Source organism: Tripterygium wilfordii, chromosome 23 (genome assembly GCF_013401445.1).
Source record: "Tripterygium wilfordii isolate XIE 37 chromosome 23, ASM1340144v1, whole genome shotgun sequence".
Taxonomy (NCBI): domain Eukaryota; kingdom Viridiplantae; phylum Streptophyta; class Magnoliopsida; order Celastrales; family Celastraceae; genus Tripterygium; species Tripterygium wilfordii.
In genome coordinates, this window is record NC_052254.1 from 3,475,561 (window position 1) to 3,489,496 (window position 13,936).

At 39.0% G+C, this 13,936-nt stretch overlaps 4 protein-coding genes across 8 annotated transcripts; 1 reads left to right on the top strand and 3 right to left on the bottom strand.

The window, feature by feature from the left end:
• Positions 1 to 544: 544 nt before the first annotated feature.
• LOC119992399 (glycine-rich protein A3-like) lies at positions 545 to 2,746 on the bottom strand. Of its 2 annotated transcripts, none has more exons than XM_038839063.1 (3): positions 2,597 to 2,746; positions 1,712 to 1,948; positions 545 to 1,078 (listed from the first exon to the last, which is right to left on the bottom strand). In XM_038839063.1, the coding sequence occupies exons 2-3, from the start codon at positions 1,932 to 1,934 to the stop codon at positions 831 to 833; spliced, it is 471 nt and encodes a 156-aa protein (XP_038694991.1). In that variant the 5' UTR covers positions 1,935 to 1,948; positions 2,597 to 2,746; the 3' UTR covers positions 545 to 830. The 2 variants fall into 2 exon arrangements, with proteins under 2 accessions (XP_038694991.1, XP_038694992.1); XM_038839064.1 differs by lacking the exon at positions 2,597 to 2,746 and adding an exon at positions 2,498 to 2,516.
• A 649-nt stretch (positions 2,747 to 3,395) lies between these two features.
• Positions 3,396 to 5,206, bottom strand: LOC119992678. Its single transcript, XM_038839474.1, has 5 exons — positions 5,026 to 5,206; positions 4,883 to 4,944; positions 4,027 to 4,209; positions 3,855 to 3,936; positions 3,396 to 3,774 (listed from the first exon to the last, which is right to left on the bottom strand). The coding sequence occupies exons 1-5, from the start codon at positions 5,204 to 5,206 to the stop codon at positions 3,602 to 3,604; spliced, it is 681 nt and encodes a 226-aa protein (XP_038695402.1). The 3' UTR covers positions 3,396 to 3,601.
• On the top strand, positions 4,822 to 9,127 carry LOC119993033 (probable apyrase 7). 4 transcript variants are annotated; one of them, XM_038839926.1, is made up of 4 exons: positions 4,822 to 4,955; positions 5,342 to 7,454; positions 7,710 to 8,034; positions 8,560 to 9,127. In XM_038839926.1, exons 2-3 carry the CDS (start codon positions 5,540 to 5,542, stop codon positions 8,009 to 8,011), a joined length of 2,217 nt encoding a protein of 738 aa, XP_038695854.1. In that variant the 5' UTR covers positions 4,822 to 4,955; positions 5,342 to 5,539; the 3' UTR covers positions 8,012 to 8,034; positions 8,560 to 9,127. The 4 variants fall into 4 exon arrangements, with proteins under 4 accessions (XP_038695854.1, XP_038695856.1, XP_038695857.1 ...); XM_038839928.1 differs by having other exon boundaries at positions 8,630 to 9,127; XM_038839929.1 differs by having other exon boundaries at positions 8,633 to 9,127.
• A 388-nt stretch (positions 9,128 to 9,515) lies between these two features.
• On the bottom strand, positions 9,516 to 13,729 carry LOC119993034 (protein root UVB sensitive 1, chloroplastic). The gene is made up of 6 exons (XM_038839930.1): positions 12,732 to 13,729; positions 12,482 to 12,538; positions 12,185 to 12,383; positions 11,589 to 11,704; positions 10,806 to 10,982; positions 9,516 to 10,206 (listed from the first exon to the last, which is right to left on the bottom strand). The coding sequence occupies exons 1-6, from the start codon at positions 13,683 to 13,685 to the stop codon at positions 9,934 to 9,936; spliced, it is 1,776 nt and encodes a 591-aa protein (XP_038695858.1). The 5' UTR covers positions 13,686 to 13,729; the 3' UTR covers positions 9,516 to 9,933.
• Positions 13,730 to 13,936: the final 207 nt, after the last annotated feature.

Here is a 13,936-nt window from a genome sequence, read left to right on the forward strand (position 1 = left end):
TGATGTGTATTAGACCAGGGTTCGAATCTCGTTTCCATTTCAATGGAAAAAAATTAATTAATTACTAATTACTTGTCCGTTGACATACATGGGAAGCCTTGGAGTTTGGGAAGTAATTAATTAACGCTCAATTTTTTGGAGTATTTTCATGTAAACAATTTGGCCGGGTTTTGCTAAAAAATAAAAATTGGTGCGGCTCTTTTTAATATGGGAAACATCGTTTTTGGTACTCAATTTTATGGGAAAACAAATAACCTAAACTAAAATATCTAAATTAAACATTTTAGACACTAATGTTTAAAACAGCTCGTAAAAAATTTGCAGAATTGATCAAATGAGATTTAAAGAACACATTGACTGGCAGAGTCAGGAATTTATAGAAAACGAGTAAGGTTAACGAGGATTGAGGGCGGCGTTCTCAATTTTTTTAGGACTATTTACTAAAAAGTGATGGAAATAAATAAATATATAGTCATTAAATTACACATAAATGGATTGTGTTTGCAGTTTGTGCAGCATTTTGGTTCCTAACCTGCTGCTCTCATAGCAAGGATAGTAAGGATTTCCTGTTATCATAACATAAAAAGAAAATAAGGAATAGAATAGTGTACAAGGAACCCTCTAATGGCAAGAGTAACCAGAGGAGAAAGTTAAACAAAAGCCTCCACAATGTTAAACATAAGAAGAGCACAAAGCTCATATATAAGTGTCATCATTGTGTCATAGTCAATAATGCCAATCCGAGCATCAATCGGAGACCAAAGATGTATTTATTCATAGTATCTGAAACACAGTAGTTCCAGAGTTTGTTAATATTTTGTACACCTGAATCACTTCCACTTCTTGAATTTCCCTCCAGACTTGCCATGCTTCCCATGCTTGCCAAATTTGCCTTGCTTCCCATGCTTGAACTTGCCATGCTGCTTAAACTTTCCATGGGGTTGACCGCCGTGACCGTACCCACCAACACCAAAGTGTCCTCCACCTGCACCATGATGGCCAGTGTGGTGGGAACCAGCAACAGCTGCTGCTGCTGCAGCAGCACCACCAGCTATCAGTGCTCCCATACCACCGTGCCCTAAACATATGAATAAAAGTCAGCAGTTTCCAATGAACCAGCAAACATATCATTGTGAGGATGTCGCATCACCAAGACATAAAACATGTATATGACTGAACCTTGTTATCCAAAAAGAGTACATCAAAAGGGCAAAAAAAAAAATGACAAAAAAGTGAGACAACAACGACCTGATCGAGTCCACCGCAGTGTGGATAAGAAGTCATCAAAAGGTTAAAACTATTTTAAACGACCAATTACAGTTGGATTGGTAGTCATCAGAAGGTTAAACTATTTTAAACCACAAATTACAGTTGAATTGGTAGTCATCAAAAGGTTAAACTACTTTAAACCACAGTTGAATTGGTAGTCATCAAAAGGCAGAACTCCCCCTACCAATTCACAAAAGAATGATTTTGATCCTCAAATGCATTAGATGTATGAAATCAATCTTTTTGGGTAGCCACAGCAACATTCCTTCACTTGATTATCACTTCAAATTGATTACTTGCAATGTGCAGAAAAGCCAAGATGTTGGATAAAGATCCCACAACTAGCTTTTGATAAACACTCACTAATCACCCTCGTTTCCCTTCCCCTACTGGCTTACCCTCAACCAAAAATGGGAAAAAGAAGAAGAAAATGCCGAATTACCTCCGTGATGCGGAGCAGACGGTCCCGGAGGATAACCTGCAGGTGGGTAGCCTTGAGGTGGGTAGCCTTGAGGTGGGTACCCTTGTGGGGGATATCCTTGTTGGGGATATCCTTGTGGGGGATATCCTTGTTGGGGATATCCATGACCACCATGACCATGGTGTGAAAAAAGCCCTTTGTCATGCTCATCATGCTTATCATGCTTGTCCTTGCCACCTCCCATGTTTAGCAGTATATCTGTGCAAATATTAGAGACACAATTGTTAAACATCGCAACCATTTGAACACATACAAACTAACTATTAATTATAATACACAATTAGTTCCTTTACAATAATAAAATAATCTCTTGACGCAATGAGCACAATGCCTCCCTTAACATAATATAGAAGTTTGTCAATATAAGTATCTGAATCAATGACAAGTTTGAATCAGTTTAACGAGTTGGCAGCAACTAGGCAACTCCTCGAATGATCTCATACTAAACAATCTGAGGAAGGCCGATGGCAATTAAATGCAATGATCTGAGTAAAGACACGCTAAGGTGATGCAATAATTAGAACATGTAATTCTGTGATTGAAAATAAATTTTTGATTTTCGCACATAAGAAATTTTTATCAAGAACATTCTCTCCGCCGTGGACAATCCATCATATCCCAAATGATCCAGAAAAGAAATCCAAACCAGAACACGGTTGATGTTCAATTAAACAATCAGGACACAGAAACTGAAGCCGAAAGTAAAACTTGATAGCAAAAGCTACTAGATTAACAACATGCCATCACCTTCAATGTTTCGACACAAACTCAAATCAGAGACAGATCTTCAAGTTAATGAAGTTTCAGTAGAATCGAAAAATACTAGCAGGATAGTGAGAAAATTACCGAATCCGGTTTAAGATCGAGATCCAAAAAATGCAGGAAGCCAATGGTGGAACAAAGAACTAAGAGAACTGAAGAGGATGTGCATATATATATATATACACCATGATCAGAGTTACTGGAGATCCGGAGTGGATAGATTCCACGCGTTGCTGTGACGCGAAATTGACGCGTCTAAGCATGAAGAATAAACACGTGTCGTACGTCGGCGCTCCACGTTGGTATGTTAAGGCTACGGGATTAGGGGGTGGGAAAAAAAAGAGATTGCGGATCGGGTTCGAGTCGGGCAAAATCACTTGTTTACGAAATATTTATATGTCCGGATTTTAATCTGGATTGAATTTCGAAAGTACCAAACTGACCAAATCCATGGATTGGTTTAAATTTTGACAAGTAAACCGGACAATAAAACAATCCAGATTGGGGTTCGAATAAGTAAACCAACGTGGTTGAACATTGATTTTGTTTTAAACTGGACAAAATTGTTATGTTTGGACTATGATTTTGGACATATAACGTATGTCTAAACTTGATTTAATTCGAGTCGAACAAATTCGGTAATTTGGATCAAATATAGTTGTGTGAATATCAAATGACGAGATTTTGAACTATTATAATAATTTAATAGTTTCAATTTGGAGAAAATTTCATTGGCAAATCAATATCAAATGATGAGATTTCAATAGATGAACAAGTTGGGAAATAATTTCAAAGCTCTCCACATCAGTTTCCATTTATATCACTATTATATATCATTTCAAGACTCCTACTTATCAACTAAATCATTTTACAGAGAATCACGAATAACTCAAAAGACACTCGTGTATATGATATTTCATAGAGATCTCGAGTTCAAACCTCCCCATTCCCTTCCCTTTAATTCATATTAACTCATGCCAAGCCTTGCAAGACTCCTATCTGCAGAAAATTCACTGGGTAAGTCGTCCTTGTATGATTTCTCTGTGATTGTGAACCATACAGCAAAAACCCAAATGAAAAATAAAAAAACTATACAGCAAAATCACAGAAAGTGTGGGGCAAGAAGAAACATTGCGACCAAATGTCCAAATGGATAACCAAATGATGAAATGACCAAATGGAGGATTTGGAACGGCAAATCCTCAAAGCAGCTTCCAGCTCCTCCTCGTCGTTGCAATTATATCCTAGCAAGTAAGCGAGTGCTGCCATGTAAACATAACGATGAGACCATGCGCACAAGGCTGCATAAGTCAGGGAATGCACAGATTGAAAGAGACTGTACCTGAATGTAGAGCTTCTTCCACGCAGATTCCCATAAGTTGTAAGTAGGTTCCTTCCTCTCTCTTCATCACTGCCTCCGCATCCTGTATTTAACCAAAAAAAAAATCCAGACGTCAATACGTAGACGCGGTAGATATGTACAATTGCAAGTAATACTGTAATAGGGTAGGAACCTGGACAGAGACAATGACTTTATATTCATGAGCTGGGCCAGGATTTCGTCTTCCTTGTCCGATATAGTCATCGGAATTTTCAATCGGAAGGGGGGAATGGCTTTCGCCGGAGATTGCCTGGTTGCGTACGTGATGCCGCCCAGCCGATAGAAAAGGTTCTGTTGGATGGATTGGTTTGTTGGTCTAAAAAAAACAAAGGGTTTGGCTCCTATTAGCGGGATTTATTAAGGTACATCTTCATGAAAAGCGTGGATCGTCCATCCCATTAGAATAAACGTGTTAAATCGAATGGTTTTTAACGAGGGTGGACTAAGGGTGGGAGTGGTCGTAAGAGGATCCTCAATTGGCAAGAGTAGTCTTTAGGAAATATTTATATGTCTAGATTTTAATTTGGATTCGATTTCAAACATTTTTAATTGATCAAATCTGAAAAAGTAAATCGGATAATAATTTAATTTGAGTTAGGGTTCGAAAAATAAATCAAACGAAGATTTTTGTGTCTAAAATAGGATTCAGTTTTAAATCAGATAAAAATTTTATGCTTAGATCAAAATTTCAGATATATAATTTATGTTCAAACTCGATTTAATCAAAATAGAGAAATTCAGTTAAGCAAACTGAAATTGAATTTTGACCATCTTTGTTGGTTTGGTGAGTCAGACCAAGAGAGAGATTTTGGGACGGGCCCACCTGCTACTAGGCTTGTCCAATTCAAAAGCCCAAAACAAATAATATATTTTTTACATATTAAATGTTTATATATATATATATATATATATATAAATAATATGTTGTAGCAAGTAAAATGAAAAACATATAGTTTCTTCTTTCTTCTGCGTCTTGTAGTGGTCGTTACTGTGCGATCTATCGCACTTTCGGCAATTTTGAAGGAGAAGTCATCAGCTTTCTGAATTGATCCTGAAGAAAAGGTATGTTGGTTTTCTAATGTACCTTTTGGATCTGCATTTGTGTTGGAATTTGAATTTTTTTTTCACATACTGCAATAGGAGCATGCGTTCTTCCCCTTCCTCTCCAAAACCCTAATCGAGTGATTACATGACTTTCCAGTCTCCATCTCTGCGTCCTTTAAGGAGATCAAGTGCGAATTTGGATATATAATGCCTTTGAACTCTACACATATGCGTTCACATGCACTTACATATAAATGAATCACGAACATGATCGATTTTAAGTTTTTTTGCAGAAAGCTTGATTTGGCTGTGTTATATGTATGTAATAAGTAAACTAGAGAATTCAGCACTTTTTAGAATTGATTAATTCTACATCATTGCCATATGTGTAATGTCCTTAACAGGATTCATGAGAATATTCTGGCTTGGTTCGACTATGCACAAAAAATTCGAGCGACATTCAACTGACTCTGTTTCGGCCATTATAGGAAGAAAGATGGGGCTCATAAGTGGTGTGTTGTAGAATCATTTGCTGGGAATCAATTCAAAGTTTCAGTTTTGCATTGAACTTGGTTCTCTGGTGTCTTCCCTCTCTGATATCAATGGCTGGGTTGACCCCTCTCCCTACTCATGGCTTTGCTGTTCCCAACTCCTCTCATAAGAACAATTTGCGACTCTCATCTTCTCTCCAAGATTTCTCAGCCTATCATAGACTTGACACCCATGAAGCTGTTGAATTTAAACTTCCACATGATAGGAAGCATCCCCATCTCTTGCAGAGAGAAAATGGTGCATCTAGCTTCTCAAAAGAAAAGGCATTAGGACTGTCAGGTGGGACCCCTTTTTTTAGGAGGCGGTGGATGCGATTAACCATGCTTCTGTTGTGCCTCTTTTTGTTTGCTTTCTTGATGTATATGGTTGCAATATATATTTATTCTTATTGGTCACAAGGTTCGTCCAAATTCTATGTTGTTCTTGACTGTGGAAGTACTGGAACTCGAGTTCATGTATTCCAGGCATCTATTGATCACACAAAGGAAGGGGGACTCCCTATTGTCCTAAAATCATTTACAGAAGGTGCTTCTAGGAAAGCAAGTTTACAGAGAGGGCGTGCTTATGATCGGATGGAGACTGAGCCTGGATTTGATAAGTTGGTACACAACATATCTGGTTTGAATAATGCAATTAGACCCCTTATTTGGTGGGCAGAGAAGCAGATCCCTGTGCATGCCTATAAGAGAACCTCTCTTTTTCTTTACGCGACAGCTGGAGTTCGAAGGCTGCCAAGTGCTGATTCGAAATGGCTTCTGGATAATGCATGGTCCATATTGAAGAAGTCACCCTTCTCGTGTCAGAGAGAGTGGGTTAAGATTATCAGTGGCACCGAGGAAGCTTACTATGGATGGATAGCCCTTAACTATCACACTGGCATGCTAGGGTCATGGCCAAAGAAAGAAACATTTGGTGCACTTGACATGGGTGGCTCATCGTTGCAGGTTACTTTTGAGAGTAAGGAACAGCTTCATAATGAGACTGACTTAAAACTTAGAATCGGATCTGTTGATCATAATCTTAACGCCTATTCTCTTTCGGGGTATGGTTTAAATGATGCATTTGACAAATCTGTTGTTAATCTTCTAAAGAGGCTTCCAGGGGTCACTGATAATGTTCTAATCAATGGGAATGTGGAAATTAAACATCCTTGTTTGCAGCATGGTTACAAGGAACAATACAAATGTTCCCAGTGCGCTTCTAATCTCCACGAGAGTGTAAGCCCAGCAATAGGAGGAAGAAATTTGGGCAAAGGAGGAAAGGTAGGGATTTCTGTTTGGCTTATAGGCGCTCCAAATTGGGAAGAGTGCAGTGCACTTGCAAAAATAGCTGTAAATTTGTCTGAATGGTCGAACCAAAGCCCGGGGTTTGACTGTGATTTGCAACCCTGTGCCCTTCCTCATGGTCTGGCACGCCCTTATGGCCAGTTCTATGCCATGTCTGGTTTTTTTGTGGTTTACCGGTTCTTTAACCTGACTTCAGAAGCTGCTCTTGATGATGTGCTAGAGAAGGGTCGTGATTTTTGTGAAAAGACTTGGGAATTTGCAAAAAACAGTGTTGCTCCACAGCCTTTTATTGAACAATACTGCTTCAGGGCACCATATATAGTGTTACTGTTGAGGGAGGGCTTGCATATCACTGATGACCAGATTATCATCGGTTCTGGAAGTATTACTTGGACACTTGGGGTTGCCCTGCTTGAAGCTGGGAGGGTACTTTCCACTAGATTGGGAGTGCACAGTTATGAGATATTTCAAATGAAGATAAATCCATTAGTCCTTATTGTAATTTTGCTTATTTCATTGATTTTACTAGTTTGTGCACTATCATGTGTTGGCAAGTGGATGCCAGGAATTTTTCGGAGGCCATATCTCCCACTTTTCAGGCCTAACAGTGCATCTGCCACATCCGTTCTTAGTATTCCATCACCTTTCAGCTTCCAGCGTTGGAGTCCCATCAATACTGGTGAGCTATTTAATGGATCTTTTGAATTTGACATGATTTGAAATGTTTCACAATAGTTATGTAACATCTATCTAAGTACCAAATTTGTGTGCTTTTACATATAATTCTTGTTTCATCTATTTCCTTGCTGCATATTTTGCTGGCTCTTCTAGCAAGTTTTCTTCTATATTTGTTTCATGCCATCATCTTGCTGGTGGTGTTGTCGTTTTTTCCTCACTTTTTAACTTGGGGGGCAATGTTACTGTGGTGTTCCAGGGGATGGAAGAGTGAAGATGCCACTAAGTCCAACTGTGGCGGGTAGCCAACACAGACCTTTTGGCTTGGGAAATGGTCTTAGTGGCAGCGGCATCCAGCTTATGGATTCTTCCTTGTATCCATCAACTAGCAGTGTTTCACATAGTTATTCCTCGAATAGCTTGGGCCAGATGTTTGACAGTGGTAGCATGGGTTCCTTTTGGTCACCCCATAGAAGTCAGATGCAACTTCAAAGCAGAAGATCACAATCTCGAGAAGACCTTAATTCGTCATTAGCTGAGGCACACATGGTGAAGGTTTAGGGCGTGCTTTTCTAGCAATTTTGGTACGATGACCTCTTTCTTCTTCAAACTACAATTTTCATTTGGAAAACGGGAAAAAAAGAGAAAAAATGTTGGTCAATAGTTTTGATTTGGCATTCAATTCTCGGCGTTCTTGACTTCTTGTGGTGTACACTGTACAATACTAACCCTTTGGTAGAAATCATATCAACACATTCTATCTGGCTATGCAATTTATATATAAGACTGTAGTTTTGCATACAACTTTTCTGTCCCAAACCCGGCCCACTGCGGAGTCTAGTGCATGGATGTTGTTTACCTTTTGGAGACTAATAAATGCCTTAACTTTACATCGGCATAATGAGTTAACTAATTAAATATAAATGAGTGGTTCGCTTTAGCTTTATTGATTCCAATACATCCAGTTCCTTTTTTATTTTTAAATCTGAAGAGTTTGCCTCACACCTGTTTAATATATCGCTAAGGAATTGAAGCAGTTTGTTACTTTTTATATGACCACACATGAACTGATCATGTAACATTTGCTGTTACTGTTTCTTGTATTATAGGTGTTGTCAAGTAGAGATCGACAATAACATTGAGCTGACTTGATCATGGACGTTGACTGATTTCTCTCAGCAGGAATTTCGGCATTTTATTAGCTGGCTTCATTGGCCAATTTTTTGGCTTTTAAACAAGCTGGAATTTCTCAAGATGCCATTGTTTACCGCTATCACTGGCCATGTAATTGCTCCATGTTCTGCCACGCCTTAGTGATGTCTCTACATTTTGTATATCACATTCGTTCAGTGGAGGTCTCATTACCTTTTGACATGGAGAATCTGCCTGATCAGACAGCTTGATCAGTGATTTCACCGCATGTCTTGGCCATAGTTGTTGAGGGATTTGACTCGGATTAGCTCTGTTTACCCAAGTAAAAATTTTTACTTTACTTGTCAATAATTGGAATGAAACCCGATTGGAAATATGAATTATGGGAGACAGTTATAGACATTTTTCCCGTCGTACTCTGCACTATCTTGGAGCGTTATTGCTATGATGAATATATGTGCTGTGAATAATAGATTTGATGATTTAGTCCACTAGGACTTTGTTAAGAAACTCAGCATTTTGAAGGTTGTGTTGCATCATTATGAACTTGTTTAGGAGAGACTGAGAAGGATGGAAAAGAATTCCCCATGTCTAGCTCATTATATCATGTTCTTTTAAGATGGAATGATTTAAGCATGCTGTTGATGAGCACAATAATTGTTGCTTTCAGGAGGGTGAGTATGGGCATATGCTGGATTTTACTTCTACTTTGTTGCTGAATAATCCACATTTATTAATCAAGTGTTTAAATTAGCCTCTTTTGTTGATGCAGGTTGTCAAAACAATGTATCCATGGTTCCATTGATTTTAACATTGGGTTTGGTTGTTTCCCCTTTAGACCTGAATAATAGTTATCTACTTATCTTCATTTGAGATATCAAACCCTTCATTTCTCTAAATAAAAGCTAGTTGGTGAGGTAAAATCCTTGCACATTCTTGCCCTAAAAAGTTGGCTTGTACACATGCAAGTAGCTTGCTCCAATTCAATGGGGGAATCAATAATCAACAGAACAGTTCTCAATTTCTAAAACTGAAAAATCTACAGAAACCTTGATAATGCCATGGACATGGGCCAGCAGTCAGCTATCAAATCGTTGTCCTGAGCTTTGGGTTAGGAGATCAGAAAATTCAATGAATAGTTTGGCCGCTCTACTTTTTTTTTCTTTCCCTTTCACATCTTAAAACCATTGAGATCTCCAGTTTAGGGGCAAATTTTGCAGTGAGTTTTGAGGACACAGGCAACAAAGTTCCAAGCAGCTCCTTCTGACATTCTTTTGCTCATCAAAAGCTTGACAAGTGATTGCTTGAGAAGACTCCAAAGACAGGCCGGATCATGAGGCAACATAAGTTTCGCGGATTCTATTGGGTAAAGGTCTAGCAATAAGTCCCTCAGTAACCCAACCAACACTTTCACTGTCTCTTTTTACATGACAGAATTCTCTTTGCACATAATCTAGAGATAAATGTAAGGTGCCCCCGGGGCTGCAGTCAGTAGAGGCACGCCTCACTCTGATTCCTGCATTCCTCTCTAACCAGTACAGATAATTGACTTGGAACAACGCCTTGAGCATGTCTTGTGGCAATGAACTTTCTTTAAGCATCACCTGTCAAAGGGAACAAATCAACATCACTACCAAAGAAGCAAGCTAGTGGCTAGCTGACAGCAGCTACTACAGAATTCATGCCTCTCAACGGAAGGCCAAATGAAGTTTGGGATAAAATACGACACTCAGATACGAAATGAAGAAAACCCTTCAGGCGCATATTACATATCCTACCATCCTCCCCAAAATTGAGCAAATGTAAAATGAACTCACTAGATTTTGCATAACCTGAAAGAAGTCTCATTTATGAGCTTTCTCCCTGTGCCTTGCAATTTTCTCACATGTTTTCAGAAAGAATTACATGGGTATTTAGTGATCCATACAATCATCACAGAGATCATGCCTTTCTTACACCATGAATTTGTTAGTTGACCGGGCAAAAATTCAGATTCAAGGAATTCAAGCCATATAATTTCTGCTTCCCCATGAAATAACATGCTTATACTACATTGATAATAAGCAAAATTGCATATCTGGAGGTGACAAAAGATAAATCAGAATCTCCCCTCCCATCCCAAAGCCAAACATGAGAAAGCAATGGCAGCAAAGGGAGAAAGAGATGAAAGGTAGGTTGAAAGCTAAGGAGGTAGTTCACTTACACAGAATTTACCCTCGTGCTCAGTCAAAATATAGGCTTCATTTCTATACAAATTGAACAGTGCAAGAGCATCCTCCTTGTTGTTGACAATATCACTGAGCTTTGACCCCAGTAGCAGTCGATGCTTAATTTCAGCAGCTGCATCTTTTGCTTCCGAGGAAAGTAAAACTGATTGTGCCTGAAAATGGAGATCCAGTTAAAGACCACAACAACTATCCAATATAGTCGGTATGCCTTCCAGGCCTATAACATTTGTCCCAATAATAAATTACTAAGAAGTTATTAAAATTCAGTGGGAAAATCCTAATGGTACGTGGACTAAGTGCCATGGAATGTCTGTGTATTTACAAATATTTTGTAAGAGTAATATATTTCCAGGAGGTCAGGCCTACAGTGTTCAGTCTTCCATACTCTTATCACTTTGTTGAAGGTAACTTAACCACAAAATTATTAGTTGCCTAATTCTCAGGAAAATGTATATTCCACATTTCATTATTTTAGCCAAACCATAAAAAAGTAAAGACAATATAGAATGTAAAGTGTGGGTATTTACTAGGTAAAGCTTGTCATGTTGCTATATTGCAAAAAGCCAAAAATATACAAATTGAATCAAAGTTAGAAACATGTAACTTAAAATAAAATTATTACTTTCCTAATTCTTAGGAAACGTACATTCCACATTTTGCTATTTTAGCCACACACATAAAGAGTAAAGACAATGGAGAATGTAAAGTGTGGGTATTGCAGCCACTACACCACCTTAGAACGAAGACATAAAACTCACTCTGTTTTCAGATTTTATATTAAGAAATGGCACAGCTGGAAAAAGGGGCTCTTCATCATTGACCTCATTGATCGGAGATGCTTGGCCGCTAAGGAGATATTCACTAAAAACCAAGCCTGTCAAAACATATGCTGGATATTAGATGAGGATCTAGAACTTTTAAATGACAACAATGAAGGGTCCATGCATTAGTGGAACATATGCATAGCCCATTAGCTAGTAACTTTAAATTGTTAAAAAAATAACAGCCTTGAGCCAATGCGATGAACTCCACGTTTCTTCTTCTTGAAAACTTAAAAGCGAGGATATCAAATGAAGTTCAAAGGATTTACAATGTTATAAAAAAGGGTTGGCAATGATATGGTACTGCGGTGACAATTGTTTCAAGCATTCATGTATATTAGAGCAATAACACCACTGGTCCAGTGGTTGTTTCCTCAGTCCTCACTGGGCAGGGGTTATAATCCCAACATTCCAAAAAAAAAATAGTAAAGAAACTCAAACAATCAAAGAAAGCAATATGAATTATATGCCAGTCAACGAGAAAAAAAAAAAAAAGAGAACAAGAGATGAAGCATGATGAAGAAAGTAGTTACTTGCACGATACGGATTTAAGGTCCTTAGTTGAATGCATTGATATGATTTCAAATTGCAAAACATGTGCGCCCATGTCACCACACTGAAAGAAGTGAGGGAAAGTGGGATAGACAAGCCCACGCAATTAGCCAATGCTATACCAAGCATGATGCCAATGGCTTTGCTCACCATTCCTTGAGCTTCACCTTTAGCAATAACCTGCAATTAGTAGTTCCCTTCAGAAAATATATAATGTGAAAGGAGAATCTCAAGGAATGAGCGACTTTCTTGAGCAGTAATGAGATTTGTGTATTCACCTCAGCAAAGTTCCTTTGGGCAGCAAAACCAGCATAGAAGCAACTCCGGGTAGCAGCCTGTGAATTTAAGGGCGAGAGCTTTAGGTATTCGCAAAATCTCACTTGACATTATTCAAAAGAACGTTGAGGGTGGTTATCATATGCTTCTCTTCCAAACATCCAGAATCTAAACCTATGCAAAACAAAATACTTGCAAACTTCACTGCAGTCGATTTTTCAACAAAATTTGACAGCTTGAGAACTTGGATACCTGAATCAGAGTAGCTGCAGAGCGTCCAGCACCCGCAGCAGCACCAATGGGAACAAAGAGATGGGGAAACGCAGGGGTTAACATCTCCAAACCGAAGGCGGCATTCTCCAGAAGATCGGCGAACAATCTCCATCCTTTAGGATCGACATCAAAATGGCGGCCGTACTTGGAAAGCATAATTTTGCTCAAGTAGCCAATTCCATCTTTGAGTACCCAATTGACCGCAGCCGCGGTGGGGATGGCTCCTTTCCCCAATCCAACAGCGTAGAGCAAGGAATGGGTGGCCAGGACGCCGCTGATTTGGCTGGCAACACCCTGCAGGCTTCTCCAGAGCGAGTAATCCAAGTAATCGCTGGTGACGCTTTGAGGAAATCCCTCAGGAAGCATCAAACGCTTGATAACATCTCTGCAACTCACCCATAAATTCTTGGTAATAGCCAGAGACAATGAATAAGTTTCGGGAACAAAAGCGTCCTTTGAGAAATCAGGAAAAAGTCTAATCCATTGGCTTCCCTTGACCTCCCATACCATACCAGCCTCTCCTTCTCGTGCTAAGGCAAGTGCTGCCGAAACCGAACAGCAGACGAATAAGGAGAGAAAGGTATAAGCGTGAGACGAATCAGAAGAATCATTGTGGTGCTGGCTATCGTCACCCCACCACCAAGACCCCCAATTGTTGAAGCGATTATTGTTATTGTTGTTGCCGCCACCACCGGAACCGGGACCGCTAAGCTGAAGAGGAAAAGGAAAAGGGTTTCGCTTTACGTGTTGGACTTGAGGATGAGGCGGCGTGGTGGTGGAAGAACTCGTTAGCGGCGAAGAAGGTGCGTTCTTGTGACCAAGTGATACCAGAAATGGCCTTCCATCCAGATTATAGTCGCCATTCCCAGTAAGAGTACGACTGTCTCTGCCACAAACGGAAAACGAAGACCTACAATGGCAACCACACCCCATCTTGCTTGAAGAACCTTGGGTGAAAATGAGAAGACAGACGCAAACCCGAGAAAAAATTTAAGAAAAAGAAAATAAAATTAGATCATTATTTAAATTGTTTATAATTAAAAATAATATTTTTTTTAATACAAAGGAATGGGGAGGCTCCAACCCAATTAAAAATAATATTAAGTCATCACTAATGCAAAAATTATATTGAAAATCAAAGGATGCTAAAATTTTTTAGTAGGGGAGAATTTCTCATCGAAACA